Here is a 22,007-nt window from a genome sequence, read left to right on the forward strand (position 1 = left end):
AGGAATTCTCGGCTTACTGTTTATGTTTTTGATAGATATCAGTGGAACTCCTTATGACATGATGTGGCTTTCTATGCATACAAAAGGGCAGAAAACTGGGAAAAACCTACAAAGAAGTCACACTTCACTTTCCAGAGAAAGTGGCTACTTTTGTACTTATCAGAAAGATGCCTTATTCATGCCAGTATGTTTTGCAAACCATCCCTTTCAAATGCTTCCTAGCAAATAGGCAAGAAAACTGCATTAAAATTAGTGAAATGCATATCTATCCTTTTTGCTTAGCTCACATAATCTGGTTACTTTGCTAACCTATTTTCTGAGTCTGTGCAATACCATGTACCATAAACTAATCTGGTTGGGTTAATACAACATGCTGTATCAAATATGCCCAAAACAAAGGTTAAAACTAGTAAAACTTCATACACTCTCTTCCAGATAAACATACTGTACTGTACAACCATAATCCTCATCTCACAGAAATCATTTATACGTGAGAAGCATTCAGATTGCAACAGCTATCATTTATGTCTATAAAGCAATGAGGATGGGGGCACTTCTGCTAAAGCTAGGAGGACAAAAGATTTTTGAAAGATGTACAACACTGAATAATTCACATGTTTTTTGAAGCAGTGCAATGGATTAAAAATTAGGGCAAAATTTAATTTAAAAATGCTTAAAGGGGCTTATATGATTCCTACATTTATTTCACATGTCATGTGGACTAGTAAAATATTCTTACGAGACCTCAATTTGCATAATTTTGTGGGAAATGGGTATATTGAAAAAGAAGGTATGGTAACTTTAGGAATCAGACTTAACTTTAGTCATAAACTGTCATGATGGTTGAGCCAGAGGTTCTTTCACCCAACCTATAACTATAAGACATATAGTTTAAAATATTTAGCCAGTTACAATTCGCTATATTATAAATATGGTGGCATTTCTTCCAGAAGTGATTTTGCAAGTCAGGAAGTTCTATGAAATTGGGTGGACTGAGCATCCAAGACACTGTTTCTCCCCTTTCCAAAGAATATTCATTATCTTCCACTAACAATGTTTATTTGTTATCTTCTTTCTTTGCTTCTGCTGCCTCAATTGTTTCTTCTAAAGCATTTGACGTGCAATTTGTCCTTCATTTGAAGCTAAAAATGTCTCCCGTGTACGTGCTTATGTCAGTTTTGCACATGGAGACTATTCTGAAATAACCTGACCGTGCAGTTCCAATATAGAGATTTTCCACCATGCAAGTGATCATTTTTTAGATATTTTTCTATTCCCAACTTCCTGTGATAACTTGAAGGAATAATTTGCTGTATCACATTGAGGATTTTATAATTTTATAAATTTTATAAGATTTTATCTTTAACTAACCTATGCTATTGAATGCCATAAAAAGTATCAAACAGCAATGAAGTCAGGGATTGTAGTGGGCACCATTAGGTGTCCTTACACCCCACAGTATCTAGGCTGAGCCTATAAAATTAGGTAAGTAGACAATATGCCATAGTGGTTGGATATTGCTTCTCAGTTAAGTTGATATTTTTTCAAAGTAACACAAATATAGTTCTTCTTGAAATATTCTCAAGCTAATTTCTATAAACCAAGGGCAATCTTGGCAACTATGTCTAGTTTAATGAAGAGAAGGACGAGGGGGGACACAATAGCAGTGTTCCAATATCTCAGGGGCTGCCACAAAGAAGAGGGAGTCAAGCTATTCTCCAAAGCGCCTGAAGGCAGGACATGAAGCAACGGGTGGAAACTAACCAAAGAGAGAAGCAACCTGGAACTAAGGAGAAACTTCCTGACAGTTAGAACAATTAACCAGTGGAACAACCTGCCTCCAGAAGCGGTGAATGCCCCAACACCGGAAGTTTTTAAGAAGAGACTAGACAGCCATTTGTCCAAAATGGTATAGGGTTTCCTGCCTGAGCAGGGGGTTGGACTAGATGACCTCCAAGGTCCCTCCCAACATCATCATCATCATTATTATTATTAGTATCATTATTATTATTATTATTATTATTATTATTATTATTATTATTAACTTTAAGACCTGTGGACTCCAACTCCCAGAATTCTCCAACTGACCATGCCGACTGGAGAATTCTGGGAATTGAAGTCCCCAAGTCTTAAAGTGGCCGAAGTTAGATATCGCTGCTATAAACTATTCTGAGAAACTAGTTCTCTTTCAAAGCTATTTGTAGCAAAAGAAGTTTGAATCATCCACATTCATCCACATTTCTAGTGCTTTCTAGTAGATCTGTAATGTGGGGGCGATAAAGCTTTTAAACCAATTAGTCTACACAATGGGATCACCACATCAACCTGTTGCAACATCAAAAGAATAAATCAGCCATTCCTAATAGTTAATTGGGGTGGATTTTAGAAGACTTTTAAAATAGTGGGATCCTCCTCAGACGTCTTCAAATTTCACCTCAGCAATCTCCATCGTGCCTACTTTTACTGTTAATTCAGAATTAGATAAGGAGCTGTGTTTTATTCTGTTAATGCCCAACTTATCAAGTCAAATGATTAAAAAAATATGTTTCTTTCATTATATCTCTTCTAAGAGAAAATCTATGTGTGTGGAGTTTTGTTTTTAAATATTTTTATTAGCCTCCCCCCCCCCCAAACAACTTCCTGTTACACAAGAGTTTGTCAAAGATCAGACTTGGGAATGAAATCTTACAAGGGAGAAACTGAGTTGATATGGCAACCCTTTTTTGTATTTGATATTTGTACTTGGCAAGCGAAATGATAAGCTTTGTTTAATGGCCCATGATAATATCAGCTTCTCAGATGTAGCAACTGCATGATTAAAGGTAGCAAAATATGTGAAATGCTATTTTTCCACTGCACGGTATTATATTTTCTCAGTGAAATAAAGGACAGTTTTGGAGAGGGAAATGGATTTGAGATTTTTATAGAATGATGGGATCTTTAATGGGCAAAAAATCTAAAGATAAATATAAGTCTGTGAAGATATGTATAAGTCTTAAGTGCTATTGCTATTACTGTAAATGTCTGCAGTGGCCAGTCTGTGGTTCAGGAAATATGTATGAAATATTTATCTATGGCTCTCAAGTAATCTATATATAATACAAATTCAGGAGGAAAAATTATGGCCACCTACACAAAGCCAATGCATTCACTCCCATGCACACGCCTCTCACTTCAGAAAGCATCCTAACCTTTTTGAATTTACTCTTTCCTTCAACATGAGGGAGGGGTGGAAACTGAGTATGCGGAAAGAATGATGGGACTAAATCTTCAAGTCGTCCAAAAGATTATGAAGGTGGGAAGTCCTCATACAGGTAGTCCTCAACTTAGACTGTAATTGAGCCTGGCAATTATGATCATAAGTCATGATGGTTGTAAAGTGGGTCATCACATGACTGATTGGAGTTTTTTCGGGGGGGGGTTGAAGATGTTGTTAAGCAAATGCCATGGTTATTAAGCAAATCCATTGTTCACTACGGGCATTTTTTTTTCTGGAAATCAGGAGTAAATTCTGAAAATCAGAAGTTATTTTCAGCAAAGATGTTGTAAATTGCAATCATGTGAGCATGTGATGTTACAAACAGCTGTAAATGTGGGACGGTTGCCGAGGGCCCAAAATGCAATCACGTGAACTTTGGAACCAGGTCATAAGTATCTTTTGGGGAGTCCATCATAATTTCAAATAGTCACTAAGCAACTGATCATAAGTTGAGGACTACCTATAACAGCCACTGTTTAGATCTTCAGGTCCAAAGCTTTGCTCAATGGAGAAATCCAAATTAAATAATCCTAATAGGTAGATGCCTAGTCTCCAATTGAAGACATCCAATTAAGGAAAGCTCCCGCAGTCATTCTCCTATCAAACTGTTTTACTGTCAAAGAAAATTTTTCAACATTTATTTGGAATCTGGCTTCTTATAACTTAAATCCATGTCTCTGTGCCATCTTCTCTGAAATGAGAGAGAACAAGTCTTGAACTTCTTGCTTGTTTGTATCACATTGCTGACTCATACTCAATTTGTAATTTACTATTTTGAGACTTTTCACAAGTACAAGCATGGTCTCACCATACTTACGTATTTTCACAAGCATGGTCTCACCATTCTTACGTATTTCACTTCTTTTTCCTAAGGGAAGAACTTTGCAGTAATTTCTGTAAAATTGAACTCTTGGTAGTTTCAGTCTACATCCTAACTTATCAAGAGGATTCTGAATTTTATTGGTAGCTATCCTGCCAAATTTTATGTCATTTGCAAATGTCATAAGCATTCCCTCCATCTCTTCCTCCAAGTTATAAACATAAACATTGAAATGTTCAGAGTCCAGAACTGAAATCGATAGGTCCTTCTCTGTATCTCCATCCGGTTGATGAATATTCCTGAACACATTTTTCAACCAGCAATATAGCCATTGCTTTGTCATGCTATACAATCATAGCCAAGTAGCTTGACAATCATGTGGTACTACATCAAATAATTTGCTGAAATCAAGATATGTATTACATCAGCAATTCCACAATCTATAACGGAAGCACCTTGATCAAGAGATGTCAGGCAAGAGATACTGTTGACAATACATGCTAGTCTGTCATAATTTTCATGATTTTAAAAGTCCTCATAGGTAAGGGTACTTATGATTTACATTATGAATAGTCCTCGGTTAGCAACTGCCGTAGACAGTGAGCGTTTGCAGTTAACAATGATAAAGAAGTAACTTTGCAAATAATGCCCACCTTTGCAGCATCTTTTATGTTCACAGTCACAGGCTGTTAGTACCAGGCCCAAATATATTTTCCCCCTTTTTTGCCTCCTCACAGAGCAAAGAGATTGCTGATTTCTTCCTGAGCTGTTTTTTTCCACGTCATGTTAAGAAAAGTTAACTACCTGAACTCTGCGATCTTAATTGATTAGAAGCTGGGTGCTAAGAAGCTGCTGGCTGAAACTGACATGACCCTAAACAGTTTCACACTAAAGGCTTTTGTTCGCCTCCTAAGAGGCTGGTAGCAAGCACCTTAGGCAAACAGCCGGTGCTGTTGCATTGCCTTTCATGCATATTTCCCCACTGCATGTCTACTTACTCTCTTGCAATCTCTTTCCCTTCAATGAATGTAAATACAAATGTCAATTCTTTTTTTTTTTCTAATTATCTCAGCACCTGGGTCAGCATTCCAAAGGGCAGGGGAGTGTGGGAAAAGGGCTATAAGATTTATCCTTTTACCTGGTTTCCTCTAGATATGAGTTCCACAACCCTTCTCTACTATGTGGGCTTGCCCAGCTTTTGGGGTCCTATACTTGTGATGCTGCAAAGCAAAGGAAAGCTGAAGTTAAATCGTAAGCACAGTCATTGTGATGATTTTCACCTAACCATCAGTTAACAACTGAGTTGCCAATTCTGTAAAACTTCCTGTAAAAAACTATAGAATCTTTCCAGATTTCAATCATCCAATCAACAGGATTCTTGTATGATAAAGTTCATCCATTCCATCAGCAAGTTCCTTCAGTATCCTGGGATACATTTTAACTGGCCCAGAGAATTAAACTCATTCAGGTTAATAAGCATCCCAGACCATATTTCTATAAGTCTCAAGTTTCAATCCTATCCATTCTTCCAGCACTCCATAGTTGATTAAGGGGATCTCTTCTCGGAGAAGACTTACCCAAACTATGGGTTAAGTAGTTCTATCTTTTGCCATTTTGCCATATTCGTTGAGCTGCAGGTTTTATTTTTATTTTGAACATATATGAAGATATCTTTTTAGTTCTTAGCATCCTTGGCTAAACTCAGTTTATTCTCAACTTTCCATTCCTTGACACCACTCTACAATTCCAAACTATCTCATTTCCTGTATGAGTCCTCTTTTGTGTTTGGATCTTTACTAGTTTTTTTTTTTGTTTGTTTTCTTCACATCAATTCTTTGCAATTGTGATTTTAAATCTTTCTTATAGGGAGCTCCCAGTCATCCAGTTCCCTAGCTTTCCCATATCCTAATGAACTGGTAAGCCAACTAAGGATGCATCATAAGGTCAATTGATTCATGCACCTATATGTTGTCTAGCAGAGACAGTTGATTTTTCAGTCTGTTTGTCAAGTCTGTCACCTATCATCATCAAGTTTATACATTGCCAAATAGCCCTAACATACTGTAAAATAGAACAAACATACTTTAATATAGAGTATACTACATATGATTGTTGATGCAGCATTCTGTTCTACTTCTCACAGAATGTTTGGAGAAACCCAGAATTAGGATTAAGGACATATGCTGTGAGATACCAGTTTCAAAACGCTGATCTTTGAATTTTCAACCAAATTTCTAACAGTGAAAGCTGGAGGGCTTCATTGCTTTAGTGTGCTGCTTTGGAGAAATAGCAATAGCACTTAGTGCTTTACAGCCCCCTCTAAGTGGTTTGCAGAGTCAGCCTATTGTCCCCAACAATCTGGGTCCTCATTTTACTAACCTTGGAAGGATGGAAGGCTGAATCAAGCTTGAGCCCATCAGGATTGAACTTCAGACTGTGGGCTGAGTTAGCCTGCAATACTGTATTCTAACCAGTGCGCCACTATCACACATGAATTGTCTTGAGAAATTGTTTTTAAAGAGAACAGTGAGATGCATGAACTTTGAGAGAGAGCAGGTACATACCAGCAAAAGGCTGTGTTGCCCCACCTTTAATTCAAGAGTAAATATTTGTTGAATACTTGCTCAACTTGTTGTAGGAGTATACACTTTAGTCCCAGTGAACTTTCTATGATCCAGTCAGTCTTTCAAGAAATCATTCAAGGAATTTTAGCAAAATTCTGTCCCTTTTCAATCTGTTAATAGCATTTTAATAGTATTTTGATATACTCTGGTCTTTGCATATAATGATTATCTTATTTGCATTGCTGTCAATATTTCCCCAAGGGCCTTGGCTCATGTTCTGATGTTTTTGCCTAAAATCATCAGATTGAGGTAGCAGCATTTCATCATCTGCTTTTGCTATGAACTGTGGGTTCTTATGCCACATACCACAATGGTCATTTATTTGATATATGTAATAAATGACATTCAGTTTTCCATCTGCATTTGAAAGAGAAAGGCCACTCTTTCGAAGATAGCAAAGTCCACATTTTGGACCACTGGTTTGAAAGAGGCCATCTATGTCAAAATTGAACAGCCCTCTCTCACCAGAGGGGGAGGCATACAACATCATCTATCTCCAGTCTACAACACAGTTCTTTCAGCAATTCCAAGAAGGTGGCCTCAATGACTCTCTAAAAGAATGCAAATGTCAATCTGTCTGCAAGGAGTATAAATTCTTCCTTTCCCCACCATCCAGTCAGAGCTGAAGAAGCTTCTTGGATAAGAAGCGAAATATCTTCAAAGAAAAATAAGTCCAGTTGCCTTCTGAAAAAGCATCTTTGGGACATTCAGTTTTGCTTTTTTTCACCTTTCTATTGACTTGAGCCTGGGTATTACATAATCATATTAGTATAATGAATCTTGTCTCCTCCATGTTATCCTTGCAAACATCTTCTCCCATTCCTGTGTCCCAAATTCATGGTCTTTAAAATGTCAGGTATTGCTACATCTTAAAAATAACCATCTGCCTGAAGAAGCAAATAAACATTTTCCTTAGGCAAACATTTCTAAATCTTAAATTGGTAACACACAGGACAACCTCCCTGCTTCCTGTGTTTTATTCATGGGCTTGTTTTTACTAGGCAAAATTCTGATTTTAATCATTCTAAAACTAGAGACCCCAGTGCTATTCCCAAGTATTTGCAGCACAAGGGATTTAATGCAAAATATTTGCAGCACAAGGGGTTTACTGTAAACTTTTCTTCAGTCTTAGCGCTGTAACTCTCCAGGGGTTATATTAGTCTCAGCTACCCACCCCTATAGTTTGTGGACTCCCAAACCATGTTGAGCTTTCCAAGTTACAGAAATTGTCTGCATCATTTCAAAGCATAACAAGAAAATCTTTCTTGCAAAAGAAAAGGAGTGAGATAAGCACACCGTCCACACTGTTAGCCATTTCCTTCGACAAAAATTGTAATAAAACCCACTTGGACTTGGTGAAAGGAGTCACAAGACCCCTTATCCCTTCTGTGCTGCTTAATTGTAGCACTGAACTTTTCACCCCAATTATAGTGATGTAATCCATGGCGATTGGCTTTGCTTGGGTCTTTTTCCATTCGCCATCAGAGACCTGTCATTGTACCTTGCAGGAGGGAACCCCAGTAGTACTATGAATTCAGTCACTTGTGTCTTTTTACAAAAGAAAAAAAAATATGAATGTTTTCTGTTTTTCTCTAATTTACTTAATGTGCCCTTCTCCCTTTCAGCTCCCTGTTGGACTTTGGACATGTTTGGTAAAAAGTAGAACAAGTCCAGCAGTCAGGAAGGGAGAGGTAGAAGAGCATCATGGAAAGGGATCCAATGGTGTGTGTGTGTGTGTGTGTGTGAGAGAGAGAGAGAGAGAGAGAGAGAGAGAGAGAGAGAGAGACGGACGTTGTGTCCCCTCTATGGAATGCCTCCCAGTCATACCATGGCCACCCCAAGCAGATATCTATGGTCATCTGAAGTACATTTTTTCCAGCATGTTTCCTTCAGGTGATAGACAATTCAAGCTTTTAGACTGAGTCCAGGAAGATTCAGATCCATGTCCACTTTCAGCCATAGATTGGCTGAGTTACTGCCTTGCAGAGTCTGGTCCACCCCATGTGGTTACTGATATGGGAAACACGGCAGACCAATGAATGAGGAGGACAGGCAGTGAAGAGGGAGAGGAAACCACGTGCCATTAAAAATGTTTGTGGGGGTTGTGAGCTTGATCACAGGCATTTCAGATGAACTCTTGAAAAAGGAATTTATTTTTCAACATGCCTCGGGCCAGAACATTTTTTTTTTTACTGGCTCTTGTTTGTTCAATTTATGTATAAACTCTCAGAGGAAAGATGGGCTTTAAATCTTACGACATAAATCTCATGTGTAAGACAAACAAATAAATAGGTGAGCATACCAATTATTGGTCATGCTGGTTGACAACTCTATATCTTGTCGTTCTAACTTACGACGAGGTCATCAGGTTGTAGGAAACTATTTTGATGAGCCTACTAACATTTAAGTATAATGATCCTGAGCTAGTCAGAATCTGCCTCAAGAAGACATTTGCAGGTAAATTTGGCTCTGAACTGGCTAGGGATAGGGAGAAATTTGCTTAGCATACATTTGAAAGGATGCAAATCCAAACATGTTTTTTTTAACCAAAGAATTATAATTCAATTTAGAATTATTGTTATCATTCATTTTCTGACTATTTACATGAAAGAGTTTAGGCAATATTTTGCTAAAATATTAGCAAAAAATAGAAAGTGAGAGAAACTAATAGTGATTGCCTCACCAAAATTCTAGTAGTAGTAGTAGTAGTAATAGTAGTAGTAGTAGTAGTAGTACTCATAGTCGTAGTTGTAGTCATAGTCGTAGTAATAGTAGTAGTAGTAGTGGTAGTCGTGTCACTATACATCTACCATCTATATGAATCCAAAGCACAGGAGTTCACATGATATTTTACTTAATCTTCCAAGACTAAATAATTAAAAAATAGAATGTCTTGTAAGATTTCTAATGTAAATTGGTAACTTTGTTTAGAGAGAAGAATCACCCAGATAAAAACTATGATTCTAAAATCTAAAGGCTTTGGGTTTGATATACTGTATGCCTGATTTCTGAAATTTATTTTTTTTTTCAGTTATTGTAATGCCTTGTCTGATGTCTCTCCCTCCCCCAGCATCTATGTATTCAGACATGCAATCAGAGCGGCCTGACATTGGGAGTATCATGACTCATCCTGATTATCTTGATGGAAATCCTGATCTTATCAAACCTAAAAAACTGCTCAATCCTGTAAGAGCCTCGAAAAGCCACCAAGAACTTCACCGGGAACTACTTATGAATCACAGAAGGTGAGCAGAGGGTTGGGGTCATAGGCTTCCTCAGGAGGGTTGGAGAGGGGTGTGTGTTATGTGTACTATGACATCTGTGGTTTTGTCTGTGAGGTTTTACGGCAAAGAATGTTGGATTTTGAAGAAATGGGATAGAATATTGACATTTTTATCAATACTTTGATGTTGGAGATAACCCCGGAGTGTACTGGAGGAGCCAAAAGAAATCAACCCAATGCATCATAGAACAAGTCAACCTCAAATTTTCGCTTGAGACAATGTCCAGGCTCAGATTATAGTACTTTGAAGAAAACAACTGGCAGCAAACTGAGTTCGAAACTTGAACACAAATACTTTATTTGACCAAGTGTGATTAGATACACAAGTAATTTGTCTCCAGTGCAGAAGCTCTCGGTATATGTGCAAAACAACAGAATAATCATAATCATACCAATAAGAGGGGGGAGTAAAGAAAATAATAAGGATAAATAATAATACTATGGTCATACTACATGGGTAAATACACATATACATTAGATGGCACTATGAGAATTAGATGTTCAGCAAAGTGATGGCACAAGGAAAAACAACTGTCCCAGTGTCTAGTTATTTTGTCCTGCAATGCCCTATAGTGCCGTCCCAATGGGAGGAGTTGAAACAATTTATGTCTAGGATGCAAGAGGTCTGCAGCTATCTTCTCAGCAAGGGCGGATGGACTCAATTAAAGCAGTGATGGAAACACTTTTGGAAGACCTGAAGGACCATATTGGTGATAGATTGTCCTGCAGAACATCCATCTACATGGTGTCTAAAAATTAATACTAAGCTGATCACATATATTTAATAGTCTAATATGTAAGGTTTGAATCAAAGAATCATGGAACTGGAAGGGACCTTGGAGATCTAGTCCAATCCCCCTGCTCAAGGCAGGAGTCTTATACCATCCCAGTCAAATGGTTGTCCAGTCTATTTGGAAAACCTCCCGTGATGGAGGACCCACAACCTCAGGAGGCAAGATATTCCTTTGTTTGATTGCTCTCACTGTCACAAAATTTTTCCTTACTTCTAGGTTGTATCTCTCTCTGACAAGTTTCCACCCACTACTTCCTGTCCTGCCCTTTGGTGCTTTGGAGAATAAATCAATCCCTCTTCTTTGTGACGGCCCCTCAAGTACCGAAACACAACTATCATGTCTCCCCCCCCCTCCCCAATCCTTCTTTTTGATAGGCTAGAGAAACTTAGATCCCTCAACTGTTCCTCATACGATTTAGCCTCCAGGCCCTTTTGTGAACCTCGAAAATTGGATTGAGAAAAGCATAATTCAGCTAATCATGGAAAGGCGGAGGGTTTTTGTGCCAACACAGCATTTGTTGCAGTATAAGATGCATATGTCAACATTTGTGCAAACCATATATCTGGATGATATTGTCTAGTTCCACATAGAACTTTGAAGAAGTTTTTTAAAAATTAAAAGTCATACATATTTTTTTAGTTCTATTGGTCTTGGAAAAAAAAGTTCTCTCATGATTCAGATAACATTTTGTCCTCCTTTGGTTCCCTGCAGCATCAAATAATACCAAAGATGAGCTGAGATTTCCCAAAGCCTCATAGAAAGGTACATACTGTGTATCTGTAGATGAAAGGCAAATGATGGACTGATCATGAGCTATCTAGATGAAAAGAGACAAAAGATTGGGCCAATATCCTGTTGGTTCCTCAGCCATATCCGCTAGCATTATTTGTTTCATGAAACACAAATTTTCTTCACAAAAAGTAGACAGGTAAGAGATGGAGTGAGTCATTCAGACCTAATAAAGGAGGCTGATGTGATGGGAGTTTGATTAAAAAATAAAATCTCAAAACTTTGACATTAGAAGGAGGGCTGCTGATCTACATCTTCTTAATAACAGTTGTATATTAACAACAATTATTTTAATATTTACCACATCTTCAAGAAGGCAGCTTACAGCATTTTGAAAGACAAACATAAAAGTATACAAAATCTAGATACAACATTGGGAAATAAGAATGCATGAAGCACATTGTGCACTATAAATATAGGCTGAAGAATTTGGGCTATTCAGTCTGATGAAAAGAAGACTTAGGAGAGACATGATAGGATATGGTTGCCTATCTCACAAAAAAAGTGACTCTGGGCAGCATACAATATCTGAACCCCTCTGTTTGTTTACTGCTTGCTTAACTTTAATAATTAACGGTACGTTTGTTTATTTATTTGCCATATTTATAAGCCATCCACTTTTAATTAACCAACCGAACTGGTAAGCAGAATAAATCAAAAAGAGCATCAGTAAAATTTGACAACATCTTAAGCTTTGCAGTATAAAATCCATAAATTAGCTCAATACTCAAAATCATGTTACAGTATGAAATGTGAAACATCTGTATCAAAAGACAAAAATCCTAAGGAAAGAAGGCTTGAGTGTAATATTGAGCCTTCAGCCTTCTCTTGAGTTCAGCCAGGAAGGGATTAGACTGCATTTTGCAAGAAAGGAACTCCGTAAAGCAGGTGCTCCATAAGAAAGTTCTTGTCCTATTTAGTTCCACTAGGCTCCCTGCAGGTTATATGTAACCCACGGGAAATTGTCCTTTGAGAATAATAGGTTGATATTTTCAAAGAATTCAACTAGTTTGTTACAGCTCCTTGTGCATTGAAGGGACATTGTAATTGGGAAAATTAGAGATGGGGTTTCCGAAATCTATCCTGCACATGCCTAGATTGATCTATAAAAGGTTTTTTAAAGTGTTGGCAGTGGAATTATAAGTAGAATCCCTCTTTGGCTATCCACCAGATCATCAAGCACTCAGCTTGAGAAGATAGAAGGAGTTAACCCAGCAGTTGATAGTGAAATGTACCACATAGGACACAACATACAGTTTGTCTTAGTTGTCCAGTTTGCAAGATTGACCCTCATAATATGGAAACCAGTTAAGAAGACCAATTTTTTCATCTGACCCAAATGACTAAAACCAGCAATGGGAAAGCCCATTAAGCACTGCACTTCTAGCAAATACAGTAGTGAAGGTTGAGATCTTCTCAGGTGAAACCACACCAGAACCTCTGATGCTAAATTCCAATATAAGATTGTTGGTTAAATTACTCCCCCTGCTGGAAAAAAGGAAGAAAAGAGAAGCTTTTTTGTCTGTTTCTTTTAATTAATTCTAAGAAACTTAATATATTTTTGAAACCTAAGTACTTTCTTTTCTGCCTGGGTTTCTCCTGCACTTTTGCAGGTTGTGTTTATACATAAACATCCAGCAGGTTATGCATTTGCCTGAAATGGAAACAAGGAAACTCCACCCTGCCAAGTTTTCATTCTTTCACATGAATAAGTGCTCAGACCTTTAGCAACCTTATTTCAAAATATCGGTTTATTAGAAATGCTTAGGTGCTCTACTTTACATGAAATTTTAGCCAAGCTACAGTATAAAAACAAATAATGCAACTGAGATTACAGCTCCTGTAAAGCAATAGACCCAAACATTAATCAAGATTAATAACAATTCAGTCAGAGGATGATGTAACAATTGGTTAAGCACAGATTGTGTTAAGCCAGTGGTTCTCAACCTTTTTAATGCCGCGACCCCCAACCGGTCATAAGTCGAGGACTACTCAACTGGTGCAGCACCGTTTGCAGAATGGGACTTTTGGCGGGCTCAGCAGGGCAGAGACAGCCTGGACAATTCCTATTGGCTTTTGAAAGCCAATAGAATTAGACTCTATTCAAGAGAGTCTATTCTATTGGCTTTCAAAAGCCAATAGAATAAAAGGGAGTAGCACAGCTAAGGAAAAGGGGGGAAAAATGGCGGACTGCGTTGTTTGGCGACTCCCATGAAATGGTTGTTCAACCCCAAATGGGGTCCCGTCCCACAGGTTGAGAACCACTGTGTTAAGCACACATGTTTTGGGCATGTGCAAAGTAGTGTGCTGGAATCCATAGTCTAATACAGAGTTTCTCAAACTTGGCAACTTTTAAGATGTGCGGACTTCAGCTTCCAGAATTCTTCAGCCATCTAGGGAATTCTGGGACACACATTTTAAAGTTGCCAAGGGTGAGAAACACTGTTCTAATGTAACATGATCATAAGACAGTCCAAGGATCAAGCATAACTGCCTAAACCATAGACCAGACAACGTAATTAGGTCAACATTCAAGGACAGTATTCCTAATGTAGAGTAAGATGGAGAAGTCAAAAATTCAACTCTTCAGAGGCTAGTTCCTAAATGATGTTGGAATCCTGGTAGGCAGCAGACTGAAGACTTCTTTGCTTCACACTACCTCAAAGGCTAGTTTTTACTAGTTAGAAAGCTAGAAACATGAGTTTTCATCATGAACAAAGCATTTCCTATTTACTGTTTTCTGAAACCTAACATTGGCCTTTCAAAACGTATTATGTGAAGCTTCAGTTGTCCTTGCTTTCTGTCTATGGAATATTACTGTGGGTCCCTGCTTGATATATTTTACCAAGTCAGTCTTGCCTCGTCTAGTGTTTTGATCTGACTCAAAATGGTCTAAAGTAGGGTTTTTCATATTCTCTTCTATAGAACTCTTGTGAGTTCTTTAATTCTGTTTTGATTGTGATTTCCATTTTATTGTTTTGGAAATATTTATCTGTTAGGATTTTAATGCTTTAATGCTGTAAGCCACCCGGAGTCATATATGAGATGGGTGGCAAATAAATTTAATGAATAAATAAAGTTTCATGGGAACTTGATGGGGTTCCATGAAAGAGTAAGGGGGGGGGAATACCTTATGTGAGAAAAAAATATATTTTGCTATGCTTCCTACAAAGTCATCCTACCCCAGCCCAGCCTTCTCTCCCTAATCCAGGAGTTTTCAAACTTGGCCCTTTTATGACTTGTGGACTTCAACTCCCAGAATTCCTCAGCCAGGCACGCTGGCTGAGGAATTCTGGGAGTTGAAGTCCTCAAGTCATAAAAGGGCCAGGTTTGAAGACCCCTGCCCTAATCCAAAGCAAAATCAGATAGAAGGTTTCAGGTGAAGAAAGCAGGAGCACAATCTAGGCAGTGAATTCTAATGGTCTTTTTGTAAGGTCAGTGGCAGTTAGTACAAATTTCATTTTATTGCCATGCATCTTTTCCTAGAGATTTGCCATTTGTTCAAAAATTCCAAGATTTTTTTAAAAAAAGGTTCTGCTGCTTGAAAAAATGTGAAAACTCCTGTTGCACATTATGTGAATTTGCAGAAGATTTAATATCCTTTAAGGAAGGAAGAAGATAAGAGCAAACCTTTAATTATCACTGGATCAGGCAATATTATCAATTCTATACCTTAATCAAATTGGTGGGCCACTATGCATTTTTATTTATTTGTGTTTAGTTTCATATTTTATTTTGTTTCGCTTTTAAGGAGAAAGTGGGATTTAATAAAAGTAACATGTTAATTTACAAATTCACATTTTCTTCTACTGCTCTGATACCAATTTTGATGATGCAGTTTGCAATTAATTATCAAGCTTAAGTGTCTGGAGACATTTGGAAATTCAAGGCTTCAGATTTCTTCTACTCCACCATAAGTGGATGGAAAAATGGGTAAATGAAACAGTTTTAGGAAGATGAAAAGAAATGCTCTTTTGATAAAACATCCTGAGTAAACTTTGTGTTCTCCAGAAGTTTGTTAATTTATCCTAGCAGTTTTTCATGTGTGTCCTTTGACTTTAAACATTATGATATTTGTTTTCCTGGAAGTTCCATTGAACCTCAACTTTCACATTGGATTCTACTGTCAATTCTTAGAAAAATAGATGATTTTTCTCTACACATAAACTTTCTACACATAGACAAACTTTCTCTAGAATGACCTGCCCTCAACTTGGCCTATTCAGAACTTTCAGTTCTATACTCATTGCTTTGTAATTCCTCCATTTTGCTGCTGGATCTTTTCATAATCTGTCCAAAATATGATTATTTGACCCTGGTTATTTGTTTCTCAAGTGAGAACTCCGGATTGATTTGGAAAAACAGTTCAGTTGTTTTTTTGAAAAAGTACTTTTGAGACAACTATGACCTGAATGACTGAGAATCACCACAGACATTGATCCATTTGGTTGTTTTCTTGAATATCCATGACACTCTCATGGATATACAGCCCTATATCTGAATAATTTGCAAGGACTTCATGGCTACTCTACAAGTCCTAGTCTGTGATGTATTTCTTGATTTTACTGTTGATTGTTGATCTTAAATGGACAAGCTATCCACCACTTTAATATCCTCATTGTCAATTCTAAGCCTAGTTGTTATACTTGTTGTCATTTCTTGGGTCTTCTTTATAGTCAATTGTTTATGTTTTTCTGTTCACTTCCTTTTTTACTTTTTGCCTGGAGTATCATAAAAAATTGACCTGCCAAGGGTGACATGGAGCATGATACCAAGAAAGAGGATGTAGACAGAGTATTGAGCTTTCCCGTGTTCATGCTCCTTATATTCCATACTCCCACCATAATTCTATTTTTGCAGCTTCCGATTTTTTTTTCTGGCATTAGCAACCATCTGGAAAGCTTTTATTTAGCAGTGTCATAGCACTATTAGCATTCTGAAAGATCATCAGTAGAATGTTGAGTGGCACCCAGCTTGAGAGGCCTGTATCAACATTTACCACATTTTGTCTACCCATTTGGTTTTCTCAATCAAATAGTTTCCCATGTGTTCTCTTATGCAGTATGAAATGATGCCTTTATGGTTGTCACTAAAATGATCATCCATCTCCAGCATCTGTTTGTTTTAGCTGAGCACCTGAGGTGTGAAGTATGCACTCTTGGCATACATTCTCACTGCAGTTTGCTTATTTCTCCAAGGAACATCTCTCCATCACGAGATAACGTGGCAGGACTGGGATGGGTTAGGAGCAGAAACCTATCTAGAAAGTCAGTTAAATTTATTTGGGGGGTGTGGAAAGACATACATACAATTATCCTCCTAGGTTATTTTATTGCAGTATTTATCTTTTTGGCATTCAAGTTCCATCTCAGTCTTTCACTATCAACCTTGCCTTTTAGAGGATTGGGAGTTGAGAGTAAACCAGAACTGCAAAGAGTCCTGGAACATCGTAGAAGAAACCAGCTGTTGAGACAGAGGAAAGAAGAAGAAGAGGCAAAGAAATTAAAATCTCCATTTGAACAGGAGCTGTTGAAAAGGCAACAGAAGCTTGATCAGGTAGAAATAATTGTGGATTCTACTATGTTAAACTCTTTTAAAAGACCCAGAGATTTTTCCAACAGACACAAAACTGACAATTTTGAGGGAGGATTCTCATTAATATATTAATATTAAAACCTGCATTCAAGTCTGAAAGGAGAGAGCAGCAATATAAAATTTATCTGATCTCCCATGGAAACTTGTTAAAAGAAAAAAGTATTGTCTATTTAAAGCAGGCAGTGCAACAGCCTACGACCTACAATTTCAGTCACTTCCATTTGATACAGAGAGAGGCTTTGGGCATAAGGGACTTATGTGAGTCTTTACTTCATTACAGCAGAAGGCAAAGCATCAAAACAGGCCAAAGTAAAGACTCTTCAGAACTTGGGAACTACAAAACCAGAGAGATAATATGTCAGAATAAAGTTTCTCTTTCAATTGCCAAAAAGCATGAAATTAAGCTCCTATGAGTTTCCACATACTAAATTCTTTGTCTAAGCTTCTCTTTGACCTTAAACAGGCCAGGCTTCAAATTTCAATTCCTTTTAAACAACAACAGTGACCATTCTGGGGTTGCATAACCCACAAGATCATTAACCTATCACAAAACAAACCAACTGTAACTCTATCAGATGCCCCCATAATGGGGTTTTCTTCCCTTTGTCCTTATTCCCTATAATTTGTAACATTTAACAATGTTTAACATTGTTTAATATTTAACAATGTGTTTAAATTTTAGTCAGTTAAAAGCTGTTATCTGCCCAGATAGGAGGATAGAGAGAGACCATTTGGTAATTTGGTGGTTAAGACACCAGGCTAGAATGGGAGGGATTATGAGTTCTAGTCCCACCTTAGCCATAAAGCCGACTGGGTGACTTTGGGCCAATCACCAGAAGATTGTGAGTTCTAATTCCATCTTAGCCATGAAAGCCACCTGGGTGAGTTTGAGCCAATCATTTTTTCCTCAAACCAATACCTCACATGTTGTTATTATGAGAAATATAGGAAGATGCTGGATATGTTCACGATCTTGAGTTATTTATAAAAATAATGAAGGTGGGATACAAATAGAGAGAGATGGAGAGATGATAGATAGATAGACAGACAGACAAACAATAGAGAAAGATGATAGAGAACGAGATGATAGATAAGATAGGTAGGTGGTAGGTAGGTAGGTAGGTAGATAGATAGATAGATAGATAGATAGATAGATAGATAGATAGATAGATAGATAGAGACGGAAAGACAATGATAGGAAGAAAAAGAAAGAAAGAAAAAGGAAAGGAAGGAAGGAAAGAAGGAAAGAAGATGATAGAGATAGATGATAGACAGATAGATATAGATGAGAAAAATTATATATACTGTATATATAGAGAGAGAATGATAGAAATAGATGATAGAGATAGACAGACAGACAGACGATAGGAGAGAAAGATGATAGAGAGAGATGATAGATTGATAGACAGATGATAGAGAAAAAATGATAGAGATGATAGACAGACAGACAGACAGACAGACAGACAGATAGATAGATAGATAGATAGATAGATAGATAGATAGATAGATAGATAGGAGAGAGATGATATATAGAGAGACAGAAAGATAGATGATAGAAAAAGAAGGAAGGAGAGATGATAGATAGATGATAGACAGATGAGAGAAGTTTTATATATAGAGAGAGAGAGAATGATAGAAATAGATAGATGATATAGATAGATAGAGAGACAGACAGACAGACAGATGATAGGAGAGAAAGATGATAGAGAGATGATAGATAGATAGATAGATAGATAGATAGATAGATAGATAGATAGATAGATGATATATAGAGAGAGAAAGAAAGAAAGAAAAAGAAAGGAAAAGGAAGTAAGGAAGGAACAAGAGATAGATAGATGATAGAGATAGATGATAGAGTGAGTGAGTGAGTGAGTGATGATATATAGAGAGAAAGAGAGACAGACAATAAGACAGATAGATAGATAGATGATAGATTATATCTTTGACTAGGAGCCATAGAAGAGATTGCTGAGAAAAGAGGGGAAAAAAGAAACAACATTTCGCAATGCAGCAAACCCAAATTAAGTTAATTCAATATATGTCTGGGCCAAAAAAAAGAATTAAACACTAGGAAAGAATTGATTTTTCTAAAGAAAGAGATTTAAACATGCACAGGTACCTGAGGATTGTTTATTACTGAATCTTATTATTGAGTACAATTAGAGGCAAATTTTGAACTGTGACATCCATTTTCCAGCAATTACTGCTTCAAGAAAACAAAAGTGACCTTAAGGCATCGATTGGACTGAAAATGAAAGCTGAGGGGTTGAGGAGCTCTCAGTTGCCTGATACAGGGCTGAGAATTCAAATAACCCTTTAGGTTCTAAACTGTGATTAACAAAAACAAATTTGGTTCAGTGGCTGGATGCAGGTGGTGACATTTAAGGCCAGTTGTCTACAGCTCACTGGGTGACACATCACATAGCCTATTATCTTCTCTTAAAAGTTTCACCTGGTCTGCCATTTCCTAAAACTCATAGAAGTTGCTGGTATTATAAAAATTTACAAAAAAAAAATCACCTGTTTATTTCTTCTGCCTTTTTCTAATCAGTTGGAAAGGGAAGATGAGAAGCAAGAAGAGAATGCACCAGAATTTATTAAAGTCAAAGAAAATCTGAGGAGAACATCTACTTCGCTAACAGGGGCAGAGTAAAGCATCAGCTAAGACCAAAAGATTGTTTGCTTTGAATACTTATATGCTGACATTTTGGTAAATGGTGGATATTCAAAGTTTTGTCTTGGGGGCTACTCACTGTACATTAATGCTTGCTCCAGTTTAAAAAAAATAATTGGGGTATTTTCACATCTGGGAAAAGAAGAACATCCAAACAATGTGGCTTTTTGTTCACAGAGGTTCTCAGATGAGAAAAAGGATAGGGAAGGTAACAGAGACCTCACCTTCCTTTCAAGTATTGAGATAATGCGGTGCCCTTTCCCATCACTAACCCTTAGCTAATCCTTTGAGATTCAGCAGGACAGGCGCACGTGTGGAGTGGGAGATGTTGTCTGAAGACAGATGGCTAAACCTTTGGGATTCAGATGTTCATATAGCAGAGCAGTTCCATTGCTGGTACTGAAATCTTCAGTTTAGCTAAATTACTGCGTGAGGGAGCAAGTTGGGAAACTAAAAAAGATGGTAAAAAAAGAGAAGTCACGATCAATAAGGAAAATACTAGCTAAGATTTAGAGCACATCGACCAATGCTGGTTGGCATCTTAGATGCTGTATGTATCCAATCAAACAATATCCAGTAAATATGTGTGTGTTTCTTCATTATTGGGATTTAGCAGACATGAAATTACGTTTTAGGATTCTTGTCACAAATCTACATCCATGATAGTTACATAGTCAAGTTTACTATGACAAATAGACACTGAGTTATTTCCAAAGAGTGGGATTGTCCACCAGTGTTTCAGCATATAATTCTGGTGTCCAGAATGAGAAACAGAAATAAGATAAGATACTTTATGGAAAGGATCCTTAAGAGCTGCAGAAAAAGTAGGAAAAGGTGCAGTCCTCTGAATGTGTATTACAAAAAAAAAGTATGAGAGCAACACAGAAAGCATGCAATCTCTGTGTATGTCTCAAAAAGCAAATGACAAATCCACAAAAAAGGATTTGTGAGAGAAACAGCAAAGAATTTTAGGGAGAAAGTCAAAGAACGATACCAGATGTAGGATCTTCTGAATTTTGCACAAATACAACACATTAAACTAAGATTCTTTTAAAATATATATATAATAAAATTGAAGATTATTTATAATTATAGCTACATGATGTCTACTCCTCCCAGGAACTCTTTCCTGATTCTAAAATTCTGATTATGCTTACTATACAGATATTTACTATAATACAGACTGTTTTAGATGGCTTTTAAAATATATGACAGCAGCAAGGCAAAAAGGTGAATTGCCAACCCCTCCTCAGCTCTGTTTTCTGGAGGTGGAGCCAGGAGTAGCCGACATGTCTATCCAAGGGAGGACCATTCATTTTTGGTTTTTCAGAAGGATAGCTGTGTTTTTTACACCAAAAACTAAAGACTTCTTAAAATTCTTTGTTATTCATTTATTATTCATTTAGTCTTGGACTGAAGATAAGCATAACCAAAAGCCACAATAGTTTTTTTTTCTTAGTTTCACAATTTATATTACAGAATTATGGTCAGCTTTTCTGGTAGGGTGGACCCTCTGAGATGCAGATGACCACCAGGAAAGGACCAGCCAAAATAATACATAACACGTATTATCTATATGTATCATCTAGAACTCATATATGACTTGACTGTAACCACAGATTTGGGGGTGGGGGGGAAGCTTATTAATAAAAAGCAGTTGTATATTTTGTGGAGTCTATATTCTGTGAATTAAAGCAGGCAACAACCAAATAAACTTAATTTCACTGTTTAAAATTAAAAATAAAGTTGACAATTTTTTTTTAAAAAAAAAGTTACACCTTCAGAGGTATCAAGAGGAACGAGTTTGTTTTCTCATGTCTTCCATGTTGCCTTTGAGATGCATGGAGATGTATTGGGACCGCAACATCATGCCAAAAAATCTGGGAAACTATTCGTGGGAAGATGTGGAGCACCATTTGTCAAATGGGATTATAGGGAGATGGGTGCCAGAGAGAAGAAAACCAGCAGAACATGACAACAACAAGATGTTCCTGCATTTTCAAGTTGCCACAGCAGAACTGCCAATCTTAAATCAGTTAAAACCTCACAGTCATGATGTGGGAGAGTTATGCAAGGATCTTGATTGGATATTGCAATGAAGCTGTATAAAAGAACACACAGCACTATGTCAGAATATTGCTGTGTTTTTCTCCTCCTGTTCTAGGGCAT

General features: G+C 37.2%; 1 protein-coding gene across 4 annotated transcripts in view; it reads left to right on the top strand.

Moving 5' to 3' along the window:
* FAM107A (family with sequence similarity 107 member A) overlaps positions 1-21,579 on the top strand; it is a 67,427-nt gene extending 45,848 nt beyond the window's left edge. For 3 of the 4 annotated variants that reach the window (XM_039326611.1, XM_039326614.1, XM_039326613.1), the window contains 3 exons: positions 9,774-9,948; positions 16,969-17,125; positions 19,716-21,579. In XM_039326611.1, coding sequence (XP_039182545.1) covers positions 9,774-9,948; positions 16,969-17,125; positions 19,716-19,817 — 434 coding nt within the window. In that variant the 3' untranslated portion in view covers positions 19,818-21,579. Of the gene's footprint in view, positions 1-9,734; positions 9,949-16,968; positions 17,126-19,715 lie in introns of all 4 variants that reach the window. The other variant, XM_039326610.1, reaches the window with a different exon arrangement.
* Positions 21,580-22,007: the final 428 nt, after the last annotated feature.

This window comes from Crotalus tigris, unplaced genomic scaffold (assembly GCF_016545835.1).
Source record: "Crotalus tigris isolate CLP2741 ecotype Arizona unplaced genomic scaffold, ASM1654583v1 scf7180000024342.5246164, whole genome shotgun sequence".
NCBI lineage: Eukaryota > Metazoa > Chordata > Lepidosauria > Squamata > Viperidae > Crotalus > Crotalus tigris.